At 44.3% G+C, this 18716-nt stretch overlaps 1 protein-coding gene across 1 annotated transcript in view; it reads right to left on the reverse strand.

Moving 5' to 3' along the window:
• rem2 (RAS (RAD and GEM)-like GTP binding 2) overlaps nucleotides 1-8362 on the reverse strand; it is a gene marked incomplete at its 5' end in the record, with an annotated part of 54608 nt that extends 46246 nt beyond the window's left edge. The window contains 2 exons of the mRNA XM_083782208.1: nucleotides 2565-2638; nucleotides 7993-8362. Of these exons, the coding sequence (XP_083638334.1) occupies nucleotides 2565-2638; nucleotides 7993-8362 (444 nt within the window). The remainder of the gene's footprint in view (nucleotides 1-2564; nucleotides 2639-7992) is intronic.
• Nucleotides 8363-18716: the final 10354 nt, after the last annotated feature.

Genomic DNA, 18716 nt, shown 5'->3' on the forward strand with positions numbered 1-18716 from the left:
TGCCTATATAATTAGGCGCCAGAATGAATACCAGAATACTGTAGGTATGCTATAGGGTTCATGTGGGTAAAATCTAAGCTATCAAATAAATAACGGTAGTGGGTCGCACACACCAAGACTATCAAATTGTCATGATGACTAAAGTCCCAGACGATATCTGGTCTCACAGCACAGGATCAATATTATCGCACAGCGTGATGTGGAGAAGATTAGAGTTGAGACAAGGTAATTAGGTGGAAAGGATCATAAAAAAAAAACTGAAGTTGAATGAAAAGACTCGATGCCATTGACGCAAGCCTTTAGTGGCGTTCCCGGAGCTCAATGTGGCTCTTGTGTAAATAATTTATCCTTAAGGGGGGGGTGGGGGTGGGGGTATAGCCCCTGAAGGCTGAGTAGACATCTGGAATGTGGAAAATGTTGTTCATAGAGCGTGCTAATGACAGTGCTGCTCGCCACATTAGCAATCATGACTGTTATGCTGCTCCTGATTTAGCAGTGAAGTTTTCACCAGCTGCTCTGCATCCCTTCAGCTGCCTGGTGCCGATAAAGATTTTCCCCATACAAAAAAATCACCAATGCGGAAACCATTCATTCACATGATTTACACTTAAAGCATAAATGTATGGATGGATGGTTAAATCCTGGCGCCTTTGCTCCAAGTCTCTACCCGCCACGGCTATGTGACTGGACAGCTTTGACAGTCAAGATGATTTTCCACGTGAGAGAGAACCCACATATGATTAGAAAACAAAAACCCCAGCTGTGGCCTCAAGGGTCATTATTGTTGCTTCAAGCATATAAAAGTGAACACACAAGCAGATGTAGCCTCGTTTCCTGCCATTCACTCCCTCATACACAAACATGTATGCATGTACACACAAACTCAAACTGGGTTTGATTCATTAACAGTTTCCGTGCTTTGAATGGATTACTCCAGGTTAATGTCGCTGCCATATCGGAGATACGCGACTTTTGTTTTATGTGTTTAATCCGCCGCAATGTAATAATTAAAAAGAAAATCCGTCTTCGCCGCAGAGAAAGAGTGTAGATGCATCTGTTTTGATGAGGAAACGGAAATCGTCACATGCTGTGGGCTGCTAGGGCTTCTGGGAAATTGAGGCCAATGTAAACGAATGGGGTTCAACGCCTCATGGAGGAGGGTCCTGTGCTGCGTCTTCCGGGTGTACCAAGATGGCGGGTGGTCCAGCCGTTCATAACAAACGGGGGAAGCTTTTTTCGCTCGATTTTCGCGGATTAAAAGCCCAAATAATTCAGCGTATGCTCTAAAGGTAATACAACAATCTCGGCAGTGAAGGGGGGTTGATTAAAAGTCTGATAAATCGTTTTCCGCAGTCAAACTGTTAAAACTAAAAAACACCCAAAAAGGAGCAACATGTTATTAACTTAAGGCAAGCCCTTTGTCGTACAACAAATAGCTAACAAAAACAAACTATCTATACAATCTCACGTGTCGCATCACATGTTCACGACATGCGAGCTACTTGTAGATCTGCCGTTTACACCATTTTTGAAATGGTCTACATCTCCCAAAAGGAAATGCATGTACTCCGTCTGACCAGAAGCAGGGAGGGATAACAATCTATCCCCACAAGCCATAAACATTAACCCATTCTGACCTGAGATCAGATTCATACGAGGTTTCCGCCGGACACACACTGGTCTGATGAACCCATTCTGACCTGAGATCAGATTCTAGAAATGTCAGTCGCTCTTAGATTTTTCAAAAATAGCAGACCTACAAGCTCGTATCGCGCCACTCGGTGGCGCGATATGAGCTTGTAGATCTGCTATTTTTAAATAGCTAAAGCATAACGTGATGCTGACACCAAAATGGGTGCCCGGTCAGAATGGGTTAATGGCCAGAGGGGGGGGGGGATGTCAAAAGCAGAGGCATACGATGTCCCTCCATCCTTCTAGGCAAATTAAACCACACACCTGCTTCTTTCGCTCGCACACGCACGCACACACGCACACTCCCCATTTCTAAACGTAAATCTGATAAGAGAAAAGGAATTGCATATGTGCCACACCAGATATATTATTATTATTATAAAAGCAAAAATGCATTTGGCCTGTCACAATAATTAAATGATCGCCTAATCCCAATACGTTTTGCATAATCACAATTTTCCACAATACAAATATTGTTGAAATAGCTGACCTATACAAGCTCCAATCTGCACATACAATGTCCAGATTGGCTATTTCCCCTATTTTTGTAACAAATTAAATCATTAAATATGGCCTATTTTGGACATCAGTCCGTACTTGAAACTTGGCCTCGGTAACAAGGAACATCTCGGGTGCAAGCATAGTGACCGGGCATACATTTCTTTAAATCTTTATATATTTTTTGTATATCTTTCAAATTTTGAGCAAATAAAACAACCAGAAATAGGGGAGGGAACCAGGGAGGGACAAGGTGGAAGGGGTCTGCTGGTTGGTCAGCCAGGGACCAATCAGAAAGCTGACAAAGAGTCAAATAACTGTGATTGGACGATGGGTTATGTAATAGTTGTTGACAGGCGCAGACTTCAACTCACCTGTTTCCAGTTGTCGTAGACCAGGATTTTGCTGTCCTCATCGTCAACTGTCACACTTCGCTCGTAGCCTTCTCCTGGGAACAAACACTGGATGTCACACAGAGGACTACACACACACACGCCACACACCACACACACACACGCCACACGCACACGCCACACCGAGCATCTAAGCTCATGGATTGTATGACTCCAATATGCCTCCTCTTTGTTCATACAAATTCTCAGTGTATACAAATGGAGCCAAATGGACCCTTAACCCATTTTGACCTGAGATCAGATTCTAAAAATGTCTTCTACACCCTGACAGTTTTCTGAAAAAGCTATGTTTCTATGTCAGTCGTTCTACAAGCTCATAGCACGCCATTCGGTGGCGCGCTATGAGCTAAAGCATAACATAATGCTAACACCAAAAGGGGTTCCCGCCCAAAATGGGTTTTATTCATACTACAGCGTCTGGTTACCCAGACGTGTAGAGCGAGTCTGGGTAACCACCGTTGCTTAGTACCACCGGTGCTTAGTAAAAACAGAGAGAAGGGCTGGGGAGAATGGTGGTTTGCTCTTCACCGCAGCTCAGTGACACCATGTTGTAGTTCTCAGTGATAGCGGTGGTCACCCGATTACCAAAAACTGGAGGCCTTTATTTGGACAGCCTCGGAAGGGTCCAATCATAGATTATTTTGCCAGGGACCACCAGGAAACTCCTCAGGTACCCCTGCTGTGGGTCCCAGACACCACGTTGACAACCAGTGCTCCACGTGAAGTCATTCATTAGAACTTAAACCCATTTGATCTCATGGGCAAAAATTCTGTTTTCAGCCGGAGCACGTAAAGGGTTGAGTGTCTCGCTCAGGGACACTGGGACACATTGCAGAGGCCGGGAATCGAACTTGGCACCTTCCAGGTGGCCTCTCTACCCAGTCGGCCATTACGGCCCCAAAGTATTTCACTGACGAACTACACTAGTACATAGGTTTAGATTAGCTTTTTCCACAAAATATGTCTGTGCTGCTTTTTGGGATAAAGCCTCGACATAATAATGATATCAAGAACAGTCAATTGCAGAAGCAGGCTCATCCAGCATCAAAGCTACAACGTAACCCCATCCCCTATATACTTTTATGACATGCATGCCAATATATACTGTATATGTATGGCATTCAGCCAATAGAACATTCTCTAGACCACCCCATGTCATCAGCAGATGGGAGACATCTCGGCACTCAAGGCTGATTGAGTGTTTGGACCGTGGATGACATTACATACTGTACACCCCACTGTAAAGAGGAGCACGAGCCCCTTCAGAGAGGGAGCCTGGCAACATCAGACCGTCAGATAAGGTTGGGTAAGGTTCTCCCCTTAGAGTATATATATATATTAATAGAGACGGCACCGGGAGGAAAAACCCTGAGGCGAAATGGACATAGTGGCCGAATTTGTCATTGCAGCTCGAGCCAGCGCTGGGCCGTTGACGTTCATTGCGCATGTTCATGTTATTATTGGGGCCATGGCACGTGAACGCTATGTTTCATATTGAGGCAATCCATCCCAGAATGCACTCTGTTCCTACCCGGAAGGAGGAGTGAAATCGCCTCATGCGCTTTTGAGCAACTTAATGCAAGTGGATGGGAGGAGGTTCTCCCCCCGAAACTTTGTAACAAAGTGGATGTCATTTCCAGTATTCTGGTGGATTTGGGGACTTTGATACTTGCATCAGGCTTTACTCATTTAGAATTAAAAAGCTGAAAGTACAGTAAGCCTGCATACATTTGACGACGGAAGCGATAAAAGAGCCATCTGTAATAATAACAACCACTAATTTCTTAAAATGACTCTCTCTATAATTGCATTCAATTAATGTACATGTGTGTACAGTATGTGTACACTGTATGTGGGACTGGACTTTATCCAGACATAGAGAGGGTAAAAGAGCAACATTCCCTCTCTCTCATTGATGAGAGAGAGGTTTGACCGGGTCGTTTGACAGCACAAAAAGGGTGCAATCCCCCGAACCCAGGAGAAAATGCTGGCGCAGGAGAAATGGTCAAATAAAAGGAGTCTCCTGAGTGTTATTGGCAGGTAAAGTGCATGGTGCGAGTCAGCATAGTGACAGCGCTTAACCCATTTAGACCCGAGGACGATTCTACAAAATGTCTTCTAAATCCTTAAAGTAAAAGAAAACCTATGTTTCTGTGTTCAGTGGTGCTCAACAATTTCATGTCAAGGACCCCCAGAATTATCTGTATTTGGCCCATCTGAAAATGTAGTTCCAGGGACCTCCCAGAAGCAAACATTTGAGTCAAAACATTTCGCTCTGAAAGAATATATATTCAAAGATAGCAGACCTATGAGCTTGTAGATCTGCTATTTTTCAATAGCTAAAGTAGAACAGAATGCTTAAATGGATTAAAGGGGGCAAACAGTACGCCACATCACTCTGTGACAGTGATTGATTGATTGGTTGTTTGGTTAGTTGTATAGCAGAGAGAGGACTGGCACTGATTATCCTCGCTGACAGACACATTGATTGGGGTGAGTGGAGAGGCCCCCCCTCCTCCTCCTCCTCCCCCTCCCCCCCCCCCACCCCCCAGAGCCGAAACAACATCCATTCTACTCTTACGTCATAATCATCGGGTCAACGTCACTTTCTTTTACACAGGTTGTCTTAACCCATTCTGACATGAGATCAGATTCATACGAGGTTTCCACTGGACACACACTGGTCTGATGAACCCATTCTGACCTGAGATCAGATTCTAAAAATGTGTCAGTCGTTCTTCGATTTTTCAAAAAATAGCAGACCTACAAGCTCGTATCGCGCCACTCGGTGGCGCGATATGAGCTTGTAGATCTGCTATTTTTCAATAGATAAAGCATAACATGATGCTAACACCAAAATGGGTGCCCGGTCAGAATGGGTTAAGGGCTTAATGCTACCTGCGTCATGTCATTATCCGTTCAACAGCTTTGGCCAAACATCGTTCATAAATATAGACTTCATCGCCCATTCATTTCTGTAAATAATTGTTTACATTATTAAAACTTTACAGAATGTATTAGGGATTTTCCCGGAACTCCTTTTTCGGGATTAGGCTTCTCAACTCAATCCGTGCTTTAACCCATTTTGGACGGGATCCCCTTTAAATGTTAGCATTATGTTATGCTTTAGCTATTGAAAAATAGCAGATCTACAAGCTCATACGAGCTCGTAGGTCTGCCATTTTTGAAAAATCGACTGTCATAGAAACATAGCTTTTTCAGAAAACTGTCAGGATGTAGAAGACATTTTTAGGTCAAAATGAGTTACCGTGTGCAAGTTTCAAGTCCCTGCAAGTTGATTTTCATACTGGAAATGGATGGAATCCACTGGCTTCCAGACCACCAGCATCGTCCTTTGAGGATCCGCTTGGCCTCATACAGTATATAAACTGTCAACAACTCAACATATACGAGTTAATATTTTAACTATACCATATTTAAGGTTTTTAACGATGCGATTACATACCTAGAAAGTTCTTAGTTATATACAGTATATACAGTACAAAGCAGCCTCCTTAACCCATTCTGAACGGGAACCCATTTTGGTGTTAGCGCCATGTTATGCTTTAGCTATTGAAAAATAGCAGATCTACAAGCTCATAGCGCGCCACCGAGTGGCGCGCTACGAGCTTGTAGGTCTGCTATTTTTGAAAAATCGAAGAACGACTGACATTTTTAGAATCTGATCTCAGGTCAGAATGGGTTAATCAGACCAGTGTGTGTGCAGTGGAAACCTCGTATGAATCTGAACTCAGGTCAGAATGAGTTAAGTATGGCTAATAACGTTTCGTGTCAGTAGTCATTTGTTTGCCCGGCAATGATTAGACGTCACAATTTGGAACCCTGAACACTTCATGTATTGACGGAGCTGTCCAGGGTCAGATCAATGACACGTGACTTATGTTTTTTGGGGCTAGATCTTCCCGTTGATACTGTAAAAGGGTGAGGACGGGCGGATCAATGTTAAACGATTTATGGCCTTGGCTGTATAGACCGATTCCGTAGCGGGTCTCATGGTCGCAGCCTACGTATTTCCTGTAGGCGGACTCGACGTAGCTGCGGGGGTAAAACCCTCACCAGGCGCATCTCTTCCACTACAGTGAACGGCAGAGTGACTGATGTTAGTTTGCCTCAAACTTTACTCCTTTACCTGCTTTTTTACTAACACTAACATTACAAAGATGCCCAGAACATTGGGATGAACCTGTGTAGTGTAGTTTATGGCTGCTCCAACAGTAGTGGCAACATAAAAAAACAAAAAAAAAACAGAATGTCTAATATCCACCACGGTGGCGGAGACAAGAGCCATTGAGTAATGGTTGAGACGAAGCAGTGAAAGATACATAACGCCAGTCTTACCCAATACCAAATATTTCTGTTTTATTAACACAAGGCTGCTGTACTTTATACCTCATACTTTAAATGCTTAGTATGAGGTATAAAATACAGCAGCCTTGTGTTCATAAAACAGAAAGATTGGGTATTGGGTAAGACTGAAATTATGTATCTTTCAGGACCCTTCACTGCTTTGTCTCAACCATTACTCAATGGCTCTGCTCTCCGCCACCACGGTGGATATTTTGACATTCCGTTTTTTTTTATTGTTTTTTTTACTGTTGGAGCAGCCATAAACTACACAGGTTCATCTCGATGTTCTGGGCATCTTTGTAATGTTAGTGTTAGTAAAAAAGCAGGTAAAGGAGTAAAGTTTGAGGCAAACTAACATCAGTCACTCTGCCGTTCACTGTAGTGGAAGAGATGCGCCTGGTGAGGGTTTTACCCCTGCAGCTACGTCGAGTCCGCCTACAGGAAATACGTAGGCTGTGACCATGAGACCCGCTACGGAATCGGTCTATATGGCAGGTTCTCTGAACTATGGCGTCGGCAAGAAGGTCTCGTTCACTGTACTTGTACTGTATTTGTACGGTACATACAATTCATCGGCTGGTCGGAGTCACTTTAACCGGAACCCCTTTTTGGTGTTTTAAAGCATTATTATTATTTTTGAAAAGTCGTGAAAATGTGGCACAAATCTTTGAATATATATTTTGAGATGGGTGTCCGTGGCCCAATAGAGATAATTCTGGGGGTCCTTGACATGAAAAAGGTTGAGCACCACTGACATAGAAACATGGGTTTTTCAGAAAACTATTAGGATTTAGAAGCCTTTTTTTTATCGACCTCAGTCCAAAATGGGTTAAACCCCCCCCAGAAAATGTGATTATGCGATTGGCTGCTCTGCAAGGGTGAGTGGAAATGAAATGGAGACATAGCAGAGATTATTGAAATAAACACTTAAACACACAACCACTGTCCCTCTGCGGGCCAATCATTACCCTCTGTTTGAAATAAACACACAACCACTGTCCCTCTGCGGGCCAATCATTACCCTCTGCTTGCGGATCAGAGTCTATAGACAGCGACCGGTCCGACTGGCCGGCCAGCGACAGCGCCAGCAGCGACTTCCCCACGCCGGTCTGCCCCAGGAGCGCCATGCGGAGCGCCCCGCCGTGGCTCTGGTAACACGCCGGCAGGGTGGAGGAGGCGGAGGAGGCGCTGGCCGACGCCGTCAGCTGGCCGAACGACTCGCCCCCGGGGGCGAGGAGCCCCGTGTCCGTGATGGGCAGGACGGCGGGCTCGCTGTCCAGGCCCGGGATCCAATCGCAGTCGTCCGTCACGGCCTCCTCCCGCCTCAGCTGGTGCTTGATTGGCAGAGGCGTGCTCCCCCGGCGCAGAGGGGGCGCGGTGGTGAGAAACATGCTGTACTGGGGAGGGAAAGAAGAGATGTGTGAGACGTAAGGGCTACACGGAGAGGGAAAGAAGAGATGTGTGAGACGTACAGTAAGGGTTACACGGTCCATTTGAAAGAAGAGATGTGTGAGACGTAAGGGTACTAAGGGCTACACGGTCCATTTAAATAAGAGATGTGTGAGACGTAAGGGCTACACGGTCCATTTAAATAAGAGATGTGTGAGACGTAAGGGTACTAAGGGCTACACGGTCCATTTAAATAAGAGATGTGTGAGACGTAAGGGTACTAAGGGCTACACGGTCCATTTAAATAAGAGATGTGTGAGACGTAAGGGCTACACGGTCCATTTAAATAAGAGATGTGTGAGACGTAAGGGCTACACGGTCCATTTGAAAGAAGAGATGTGTGAGACGTAAGGGTACTAAGGGCTACACGGTCCATTTAAATAAGAGATGTGTGAGACGTAAGGGTACTAAGGGCTACACGGTCCATTTAAATAAGAGATGTGTGAGACGTAAGGGTACTAAGGGCTACACGCTCCATTTAAATAAGAGATGTGTGAGACGTAAGGGCTACACGGTCCATTTAAATAAGAGATGTGTGAGACGTAAGGGCTACACGGTCCATTTAAATAAGAGATGTGTGAGACGTAAGGGTACTAAGGGCTACACGCTCCATTTGAAAGAAGAGATGTGTGAGACGTAAGGGTACTAAGGGCTACACGGTCCATTTAAATAAGAGATGTGTGAGACGTAAGGGTACTAAGGGCTACACGCTCCATTTGAAAGAAGAGATGTGTGAGACGTAAGGGTACTAAGGGCTACACGGTCCATTTAAATAAGAGATGTGTGAGACGTAAGGGCTACACGGTCCATTTAAATAAGAGATGTGTGAGACGTAAGGGCTACACGGTCCATTTAAATAAGAGATGTGTGAGACGTAAGGGCTACACGGTCCATTTAAATAAGAGATGTGTGAGACGTACTGTAAGGGCTACACGGTCCATTTAAATAAGAGATGTGTGAGACGTACTGTAAGGGCTACACGGTCCATTTAAATAAGAGATGTGTGAGACGTAAGGGTACTAAGGGCTACACGGTCCATTTAAATAAGAGATGTGTGAGACGTAAGGGCTACACGGAGAGGGAGAGAAGAGATGTGTGAGACGTAAGGGTACTAAGGGCTACACGGTCCATTTGAATAAGAGATGTGTGAGACGTACTGTAAGGGTACTAAGGGCTACACGGTCCATTTGAGATGTGTGAGACGTAAGGGTACTAAGGGCTACACGCTCCATTTGCCGTGACCCAAATGCCACTGTTTATCCAGTGTTCCTATCATTAAAGTGCCTGGCCCAAAATGGAACGGCCGTCCCCGCCGGTGTCACATGCACACGGACACGGACACTATAGCAGATCTACAAGTTCTACAACGCATCACACGGCCATGCGGTGTGAGCTTGTAGATTGGCCATCATTGATGCGCTTCACCCATGTGCAACTGAGTACGACTCGAGCTGCCTGTAATACAGAGCGTTCATGTCGACTGTTATTCACTGTGGGAGGGAGGGAGGGAGGGAGGGAGGGAGGGAGGGAGGGAGGGAGGGAGGGAGGGAGGGAGGGAGGGAGGGAGGGAGGATGCCTGCGTTGGGGGCAGGGATGGGCGGTGTGTGCGCGCCTCTACGGGAAGGCAACACAAAAGGAGGTGAGAGGGATAGCGCTACAGATAAACGGGAGACGAAGCGATGAGCGACAGATCTATAGAGATAAAACATGCAGGAGGCATGAGATGCTAAACAGCATAGGCTAAATGACTGAAGCAATTAGGACACTAGCGGAGTGCCGTTCACTAGGAGAATACGACAAGGAGGGAGAGTGAAAAGGAGTGATGATTTTACAAGTGAGCCATTTGGCAGAAGTGCGGAGCGAAAGTATAAACGAGGGCAGAAAAAGATGAAACGCACAGAAGACGAAAGAGAAAGACAGAAGCAGCAAGAGTGCATATATTTAAGACCAGTGTGCCGAGTTTCAGTGACTTGATGCGAGGGCTGCAGAATGCATTAGGATGGAATTGGGTCAAAAACATCGTAGAGGTGCCTGTGACGAGCCACGACCCAGGTCTCCTGGGAGCATTCGAGTCCTTTAAAGGAGCGCCGTGACCATTCTAACCTCACCGACATTCAATACGCAGCTTCATTAGTTTGTCAGATGACACCAAGAAGAACCTCTCAAAGTTTTTAACCATTTTACATGGCAGACGTCTTCTTGCCATGGGGACGCGTGCTATTGTAAAATAAATGATACCCCATCGGTTTGCACAATACGAGGGACAGAAGTATCACTTGTGTGGGACGGGGGGAGAAACATATTACTTAAGTTGTATTGGGTATTTTAACAGGCTTAAAAACACATCTCGCAGGAAAAGAGACAATGGGAGAGCTTTACAATACAAAACAGAAAGCCAACTATTAGGGGACTAACTAACTATTATAGGGCATTTGAACACTGATGCCTGCCAGTCACAATGTGGGACAGGGGCTCAATTTGTGGGACGCTTATAAAGTCTTAGAAATGAGGGACTGTCCCACACAAAGGGGGACATCTGACCTCAGCCTACATATAGGAACTTTTATCATCGTTGATTATGTGTAAGCTATGGGACCCCTTCTCTATCAAATACACACTGCATACTGTAGGATATGGTTTCTATATGAGCTACAGCCATTTACCCTGGAACGTGTACGTGCGTGCAGTGGCGTGCACAGACATTTAGAGGGGCAGGTGCTCAAGTGAAAAAAGGGCACCTTGTGCAGCACATTTTGTTGCTTTAGCTATTGAAAAATAGCAGATCTACAAGCTCATGGCGCGCTACGAGCTTGTAGGTCTGCTATTTATTTATTTTTAATCGAAGAACCACTGGCATAGAAACATAGCTTTAGATTGTGGGGGGCCTAAATAATATAGTAGAAGCGTTTTTTATCAATATTTGATCAATGTCACTGCATGGTCCACACTACAAATTAAGAAGAAAAAAATATATATATTTTTTTTAAAGAGCACATTGCCAAAAAGGGCAGGGGGTGCTCTAGCACCCCCTAGTGTCTATCTGTGCACGCCACTGCGTGCGTGTCATTAGTGTGAGTAGGCCTACAGAGGGTCAAGTCAGAAACGACCCCCCATCAATAATAACACAACACTAGTAAATTAATCTGGTAGGCATGTCTGTGGCCTAGAAGCAGGTGGTTTTGGCTGTGGCTTAATTTGCTGCACGTTCGTTATTCGCCCATTCATTCACACGCTCGAGTAACTCAGGCTTACACCACAAAGAAGAAGGGGCCATGCAACCAATTACGCTAATTAAAAAGAACCTAATCAATTAATCATGCACCTTTTATTGTCAGTGGTGGGCGCGCGGGGTCGGGCCGGGGGGAGCTGTTAAGGGAGAGAGACAGATGCTCTCACAGGGCTGAGAGGGTGACGCGTGTCATCATGGGGTTAATCTAAGCTTTACTAGCTGGCTTTGCAAAAAAAAACAGCTACTAGCCTACTACTACAGGCAATTATGTTTTTACTCTATCTACAGGGTGTTACAATACAGCCTGGAGAGTCCATTATGCCACGCGTAAAGCTCCCCTGGGCGCACGTACACACCGAACCGAACTGAACTGAACTCACATCTGTTCTAAGGCGTATAGGCTAGGCTACTGTATTATATATATATGTATATATGTATGCACAGCATTAGAATTCTAACAAATTCTAACAATACAATTATATTCCATCCAAGGTAATCAATCGCCTACTGACATGCACCTGTATTATTGTTGTAAACTTATAAAGTCCACGTGTTAAAGCGGTTACGATTCTGTGACAGCGCGTGGTTAACAAAAACAAAAGTATGCGTGGAGCGTGCGTGTGTGCAAACAAACAAAGTGATGTCACGTGAGCTCGTGATTCTTCTCACGGCTGTACATTATAGTAGGGTGTGTACCTGCATGCATGCGGTGCACGGTGTACTGTACACGCACACAGTTGTAAAATTGAATATCAGTTGTCTTACCTGGTCTGTCATGATGATGATGGCTGTATATAGCCGATAATGTCTTATTATTATCACAAAACAAAGTGCTCAGTTAACGACCACCTCATCGGGTCATCATCTGTGATGATCTGATATAGTTGGTTTGTTGTTGTCTCCGCGGCGGTTCTTCTCACAACGCGAGGAAGAACACCGACAACGGACGGCGGCGGCGGTGGACAAAAGAAGCGTGCCGAAACATATCATTTAACATGGTGGTGTGGTGTGTAATGTTATCCTATAGCCCTGGCCGGCCCCGGCGCGTAAATCCTAGAGGCTCCTCCTGAGACTTTAACAAGCTTCTGCCGAGACGAGCTGGCTGCTGCTGTGCGTGGAAAAATAGGTAGGCATGGATAATAGGCCACACCTGCTTCTCTGTGTCTACTGTGAATATACTAGGGTGCTGCTGCTATGAAGAAGATCCTCCTTCAGAAGAAGGTAACGGTAACGGACGGTGGAGAGAGCATGTTACCTCCTCATCTTAGCTGCTGCTTCTCGTCTATACCTGCTCCGCTCTCCACTCCACAACCGTGGTGTGTGTGTGTGTGTGTGTGTGTGTGTGTGTGTGTGCATCGTGCATGGGCGCGTCCTTGTATGATGAGAATTAAGAGAAGGATGCCTTATTTGGCTTATTGGTTTGGAGTGTGTGACTGTGTCCGTCTCTCTCGACACCTGAACTGAATAATATTGTAGACTCTATAGTGTGAACAACACTGCCTGCCCCAACAAGACCGCCTTTTTTGAAAACGGCGGATTTTGCCGGTGCATTTGTTTTCGTTTTACGGTTGGAGAAAGAAAGTAGGTTTCGATGTTGTCGATTCTCTGGACGTGAACCGGCCGCTAGAGGGAGGCAGAAGATTATTGCTTGAATTTAATAATTATAGGCAATCGCATGGCTCTCAGATTGAGGCTATGGATGGAAGAGAGGAGAGGAGATGGAGAGTTGGTAACCAAATGGACCCTTATAGGTCTTTAACTCTTTCTTGAGAGCGTAAAATGAAACCAAATGGACCCATTTAATTTTAAACTCTCAAGAGTTAAATTATTGTTAAACATCTGCATTACTTTATTTACAATAAAGTCTACAGAATGTATAGAATAATTGTTATCTTTTGATCAACCGAACCTTGCCTGCCATCTAGTATGGTACCAACTAACCAACATCATGCAGCACAGCATGGAATTATGTGGACAAAATCGTATCCAACGCTAACAAAATATTCTACATTTTGGTTCTGGCTAAATCTCGTCAAACGGTGGTCCGTGGCTGCCCAATGCCTAATCAATAATGGGCCTTAACACGTCACAGACACCCCATCTGGAAAGGTTTTGTGTCGGGGGACCCCCGTAAGAAGATTTGACAAGATGCAGCCTGTCGACAACTTTTGAAAATAGCAGATCTACAGTATATAAGCTCACAGTCCAGAATGAGATGATAGCCGTGAGGATGAAATCTACATAATCACAGTGAGCAACCTGCTTTGCGTCACCAAGTATGTAAAGCCTAGGGCAGAAGGGAAAGATACAATTATGAATTTATTTCCAATAACTGTCAATTACAGGACAGTCCCACAGAGCGTGAACCAGGGTGCCCACCGAAGATGGATCCTTCCACTTCCAGCACTCAGCTGTGTCCTTAAGACCCATTTAGGCCTGACCTCAAAATTTTAAAAGAATCTTCTAAATCCTCCAGTTTTCTGAAATAAATATTTTCACGATTTTTCAAAAATAGCAGACCTACAAGCTCGTAGCAGCTTGTAGATCTGCTATTTTTCAATAGCTAAATTATAACATAATGTTTAAAACACCAAAAGGGGTTCCCGCCCAAAATGGGTTAAGACCCAGTCTGTGCAACCGTGAGGGTATCCAATAGAAGCGGTTGAGAATTTTAAATTGAATCAATTTGATTCTGGTATCTTCAATATCAATATCTATATTCAAATCCCTCTCCCACACAGTTTTTGACACGCCACATACCCTGGCTTTTTCACTAGTTAATCGAGGGAGCAGTTCTGAAGTCACGCGTTGTGTAGATATTTTCAGTCATTACGACGCATCAAGTCCCGTCAAAATACATTTTAGTCGAAGGAAATCAACTTTAGATTTAGTCGACTAAAATCTTATATTTCTCCTTTTATGATGTGGAGACCAGAGTAAATCTCTACTCTTTCACTGGCTTTACAGAAAATATTGTTTTATTATTTACTATAGCCCTACTATAGACCCCAAGGAATTTCAACTGGGCACGAAATATCACGGGATCTATTGGATGTGAAGGAGGAGGTGATTGAGCCGGCCTATTACACACAGTATGGGAGGAGCCCCCTAGTACCTCCCACTTCACATTCAGTAGACCCTGTGTGTGATCCTTTGTGGCCAGATGTAATTTCCTGGGGTCTAGTAGGACTATGGTAAATAACCCATTCTGAACGGGCACCCATTTTGATGTCAGCATCATGTTATGCTTTAGCTATTGAAAAATAGCAGATCTACAAGCTCATATCGCGCCACCGAGTGGCGCGATATGAGCTTGTAGGTCTGCCATTTTTGAAAAATCGAAGAACGACTGACATTTTCAGAATCTGATCTCAGGTCAGAATGGGTTCATCAGACCAGTGTGTGTCCAGTGGAAAACCTCGTATGAATCTGATCTCAGGTCAGAATGGGATAATAACTAGAAAAGTCGCAATTTTGCAAAGTGTGGTTGCCGCTTGAATAGTTTGGTCTTCTGCCCCTGCAAGGGGATTTATGTCTTCATAAACGATTGTAAAACATAGATTGGTTACGTAACCAACAACAGCCAATTAGCTACTACAAACGTTATGCAAAGCTCGGCCAATCACAGCGGAAGTTAGGTAGGTTACTCCGGAAGAATAATAATGAAGTGTGACAATATATAGTCTGCCCTTTGGGCAACCACACTAATAATAAAGAAATTGCCATGAAAAAAGTAAAAAAAAAAATACATATTTAGCCCCATGTTCGGATGCCCCCACCCCCCTGTCAAAAAAACGCTAAAATCGCTAAAACGAAAGAAAGCAGCAAATGAAAACAAAAAAAAATTACACTCATCTTTCACTTTCCACCACTGTTTATACGGCATTTTAAAATGTTTAGTAGAAATGCAAAGTTCCCAGAAACTCTGTGAGTAGGAGGAGATCAGGAGAGGTTGAGTGAGGACAAAAAACAAGTAACATGAAGATACCCGTCTGCCCTGCGGGTATAGGTCTCTTAATGGTCTGTTGCATTGAAAATGGTGGACCCTGTTGTAAACAAGTGTAATGCTTTATCAGTGTGTCGTTCACAGTAACAGTCTTTGTATATTGAGTTGTGCTTTCATGTGAAACGCTTTAGTCTGTGTGTGTCCATTTCAGCACCATGGACAGCGCCATTATGTTGCGTGTGTGTGTGGCCGTTTAAGAACCATGTGGACAGCACTTTTAGGCTGAGTGTGCCAGTTTCAGAACAACGGACAGCGCTAGGTTTGTGCGCTAGGTGTGTGTGAGCACCTAGCTTGGTGAATTGATCCTCACTAATGTCCGTCTGTGGACACTTCAGAAACCTGCCTGCCAGAGACAGCATCGACGGGGATTCCAAGCTAATACACACCAACAGCCTCTCTCTTGTTCTTGCATTAATAGCAAACAAGGAGAGTCCGTCAGTTCAGTCTGTGCAGTGGCAACAGGCATAGCTCTTATTCAGCAGTCGAATTGCTGCTACTGTATAGATAGAAGCTGTTCAGGAGGACGATGGTCTTGCACCTGATGCTCCACAGTCCACAGACTCCACACCCACAACACCGGAGGGACTTCAACAAACCATGTGTGCACCCCAGATTCTGCACAAACAATGGATTAAATTCATTCCGCTCCTATATACATGCCACCAAAATGTGGAACGCCCTACCAACAGTTGTTAAGACATGTGAATCCCTCGACTCCTTCAAAACCTCTCTCAAAGGGCACCTATACGGACGGCTGCAATTCGAAACTGGCCCCCGTATAAAATCTGAATCTGAATTCAGGTAGAGCCCAAAATGCAGGACAAAATAGGCAGAAAAGCCAAGTTATAATTCTATAGATACTCAGGATAATCAGCAGGTACAGGCAGAACACATATAGGGGATTGTAAATGTTACCGAACAAACACACTCACATAACAGGATGATCAAACACAGATGGATAAACAGAGGGCAGGACACACACGCGCACGCACACACACGCACACGCACATGCACACGTACACGCACACGCGCGCACACACACACACACACACACACACACACACGCAAACAAGATAGCAGTGGTGTAAAGTGTACATTTAGTGTACAAGGTATTGGGACTTTACTTGAGTATTTCCAATTTCACAATACTTTTACTTCTACTCCACTGTATACATCTCAGAGGCAAATGATTGTACTTTTACTCCACTACATTTATTTGAAAACTTGAGTTACTATAGTTACTGTTGTAGATGTGTATTATTACAAAACATACATTAACCACTTCAGCCCTATATATACACACACACGTTTCGGCTATTTGAAAATAGCCGATCTACAAACTCACAACGCGTCACAATGTGACACATTGTGAGCTTGTAAGATGTCTATACATTTGAAAACTTTATACCTTTCTTTGGTACTTTAAGTGCATTTTGATACAAATACTTTTGTACTGGGGAGGGTCACGTGATATAAACCACAGCACATAAAAACAAAAAAGAGCTTATTATACCATCATCAACACCTCAGACACAGGGCAAGCTAAATAAAGATGCAACTAGAAATGCAATCTGTTGAGGTGCCAACTTGCTCCTTGCACACATGGCAGGAACTGAGGGACAGAATTAACGAATGAATGAAATGTATATATAGCACCAAACATTTACAAACATAATATGTTTGGAAAGGTGCTATATAAAATTCACTATTTTAATAACTATATTATTATAGTTACAAAGTGCTTTACAGACTATATAGGTTATATAAACAGCAATCATAAAGGACATAAAAAACAACCAAACATCAAGACATCAGAAACAATAATAAAACATGAAAAATAACAATATTAGGAAAAACACACAAATGCGTTTTAAAAAGAAGACACTGACTCACTCTGCTAGCCTATAGACCGATTCACAGAGGGTTTCCTGGGTGCGGCCATTACTGAGGTGTACCATTAAGCGCAACAGCACTGATTAGCTACACCTGGCCTATGGAGCACCTGCTCCATGGATTACACCTCAGTAATGGCCGCGCCCGGCACCAGCTCAGTGGCCTTGTGGTTAGAGTGTCCGCCCTGAGACTGGGAGGTCGGGGTTCAATACCTGGTCGGGTCATACCAAAGACTGTAAAAATGGGACCCAGTGCCTCCCTGCTTGACACTCAGCATCAAGGCTTGTATAGTCCCTGCGACATACTAGCGTCATGTCCAGGGGGTGTACTTGTACATCAAGCTGCCTCACGCTACAGAAACAGGAGATAGGCTCCTGGCCTATGGGCCTCATGGCTCGGCCAGGCTACTTACTTACTTACTTACTTACTTACTTACTTAATGGCCGCGCCCAGGGCACCCCTCTGTGAATCGGTCTATATAAGAGCCAAAGCCAGGGAGTTCCAAAGCAAAGATGCCCGAGTGACAAGAAGCCCGGTTCCCTGGAGTGACGAGGCGACCATCAGGACACTGAACACTCGCCACATACTGTATTTCCCCCAAGGCCAACATCCTGAGAGATGAACAGCACTTTACACACATGCACTTTGAATGCATCAGCACTTTCTCCTGCCAATGTTGTCTGCTCCTTTTACCTTTGTAGCGTCAAAGTCCTATTACTTTGGGCTATACTGGTTGCCCGATGCCGAGGATCTATAGTTCAGACATGTGATAAAAAGACTGATGTCCAAACGTTGACTTAAAGTTCAAAAATGTTATTTATTCACTGTAACTTGTATTAAATAAAACAAAAGAGTGTCAAAGCCATATAAATCAACCGCCTATGTCTCACAGTCAAAAAACAGTTTGCCTTCACATCAGAACAACAACAGAGCATTCAATCAGGTCTCATTAAATAACCTGGCCAACCTTGGCCTTAACCAAGCCCTTGGAATGATGTCATCAAAACACATAGAAATAAAATGAATAGAGAAGAAATGGCTCTTACAACCTTTTTAATGTTTTTTTAAAAGGCTTTGCCTCTTTTTAATGTGTCTATTGTTTTTAAATGTGAAGCATCATGAGCCATGGAGAACGGTATTTTGCTCCCCTATGTATGCCCAGTGTATA

This window comes from Protomyctophum parallelum, assembly GCF_964188405.1.
Source record: "Protomyctophum parallelum genome assembly, chromosome: 14".
Taxonomy (NCBI): domain Eukaryota; kingdom Metazoa; phylum Chordata; class Actinopteri; order Myctophiformes; family Myctophidae; genus Protomyctophum; species Protomyctophum parallelum.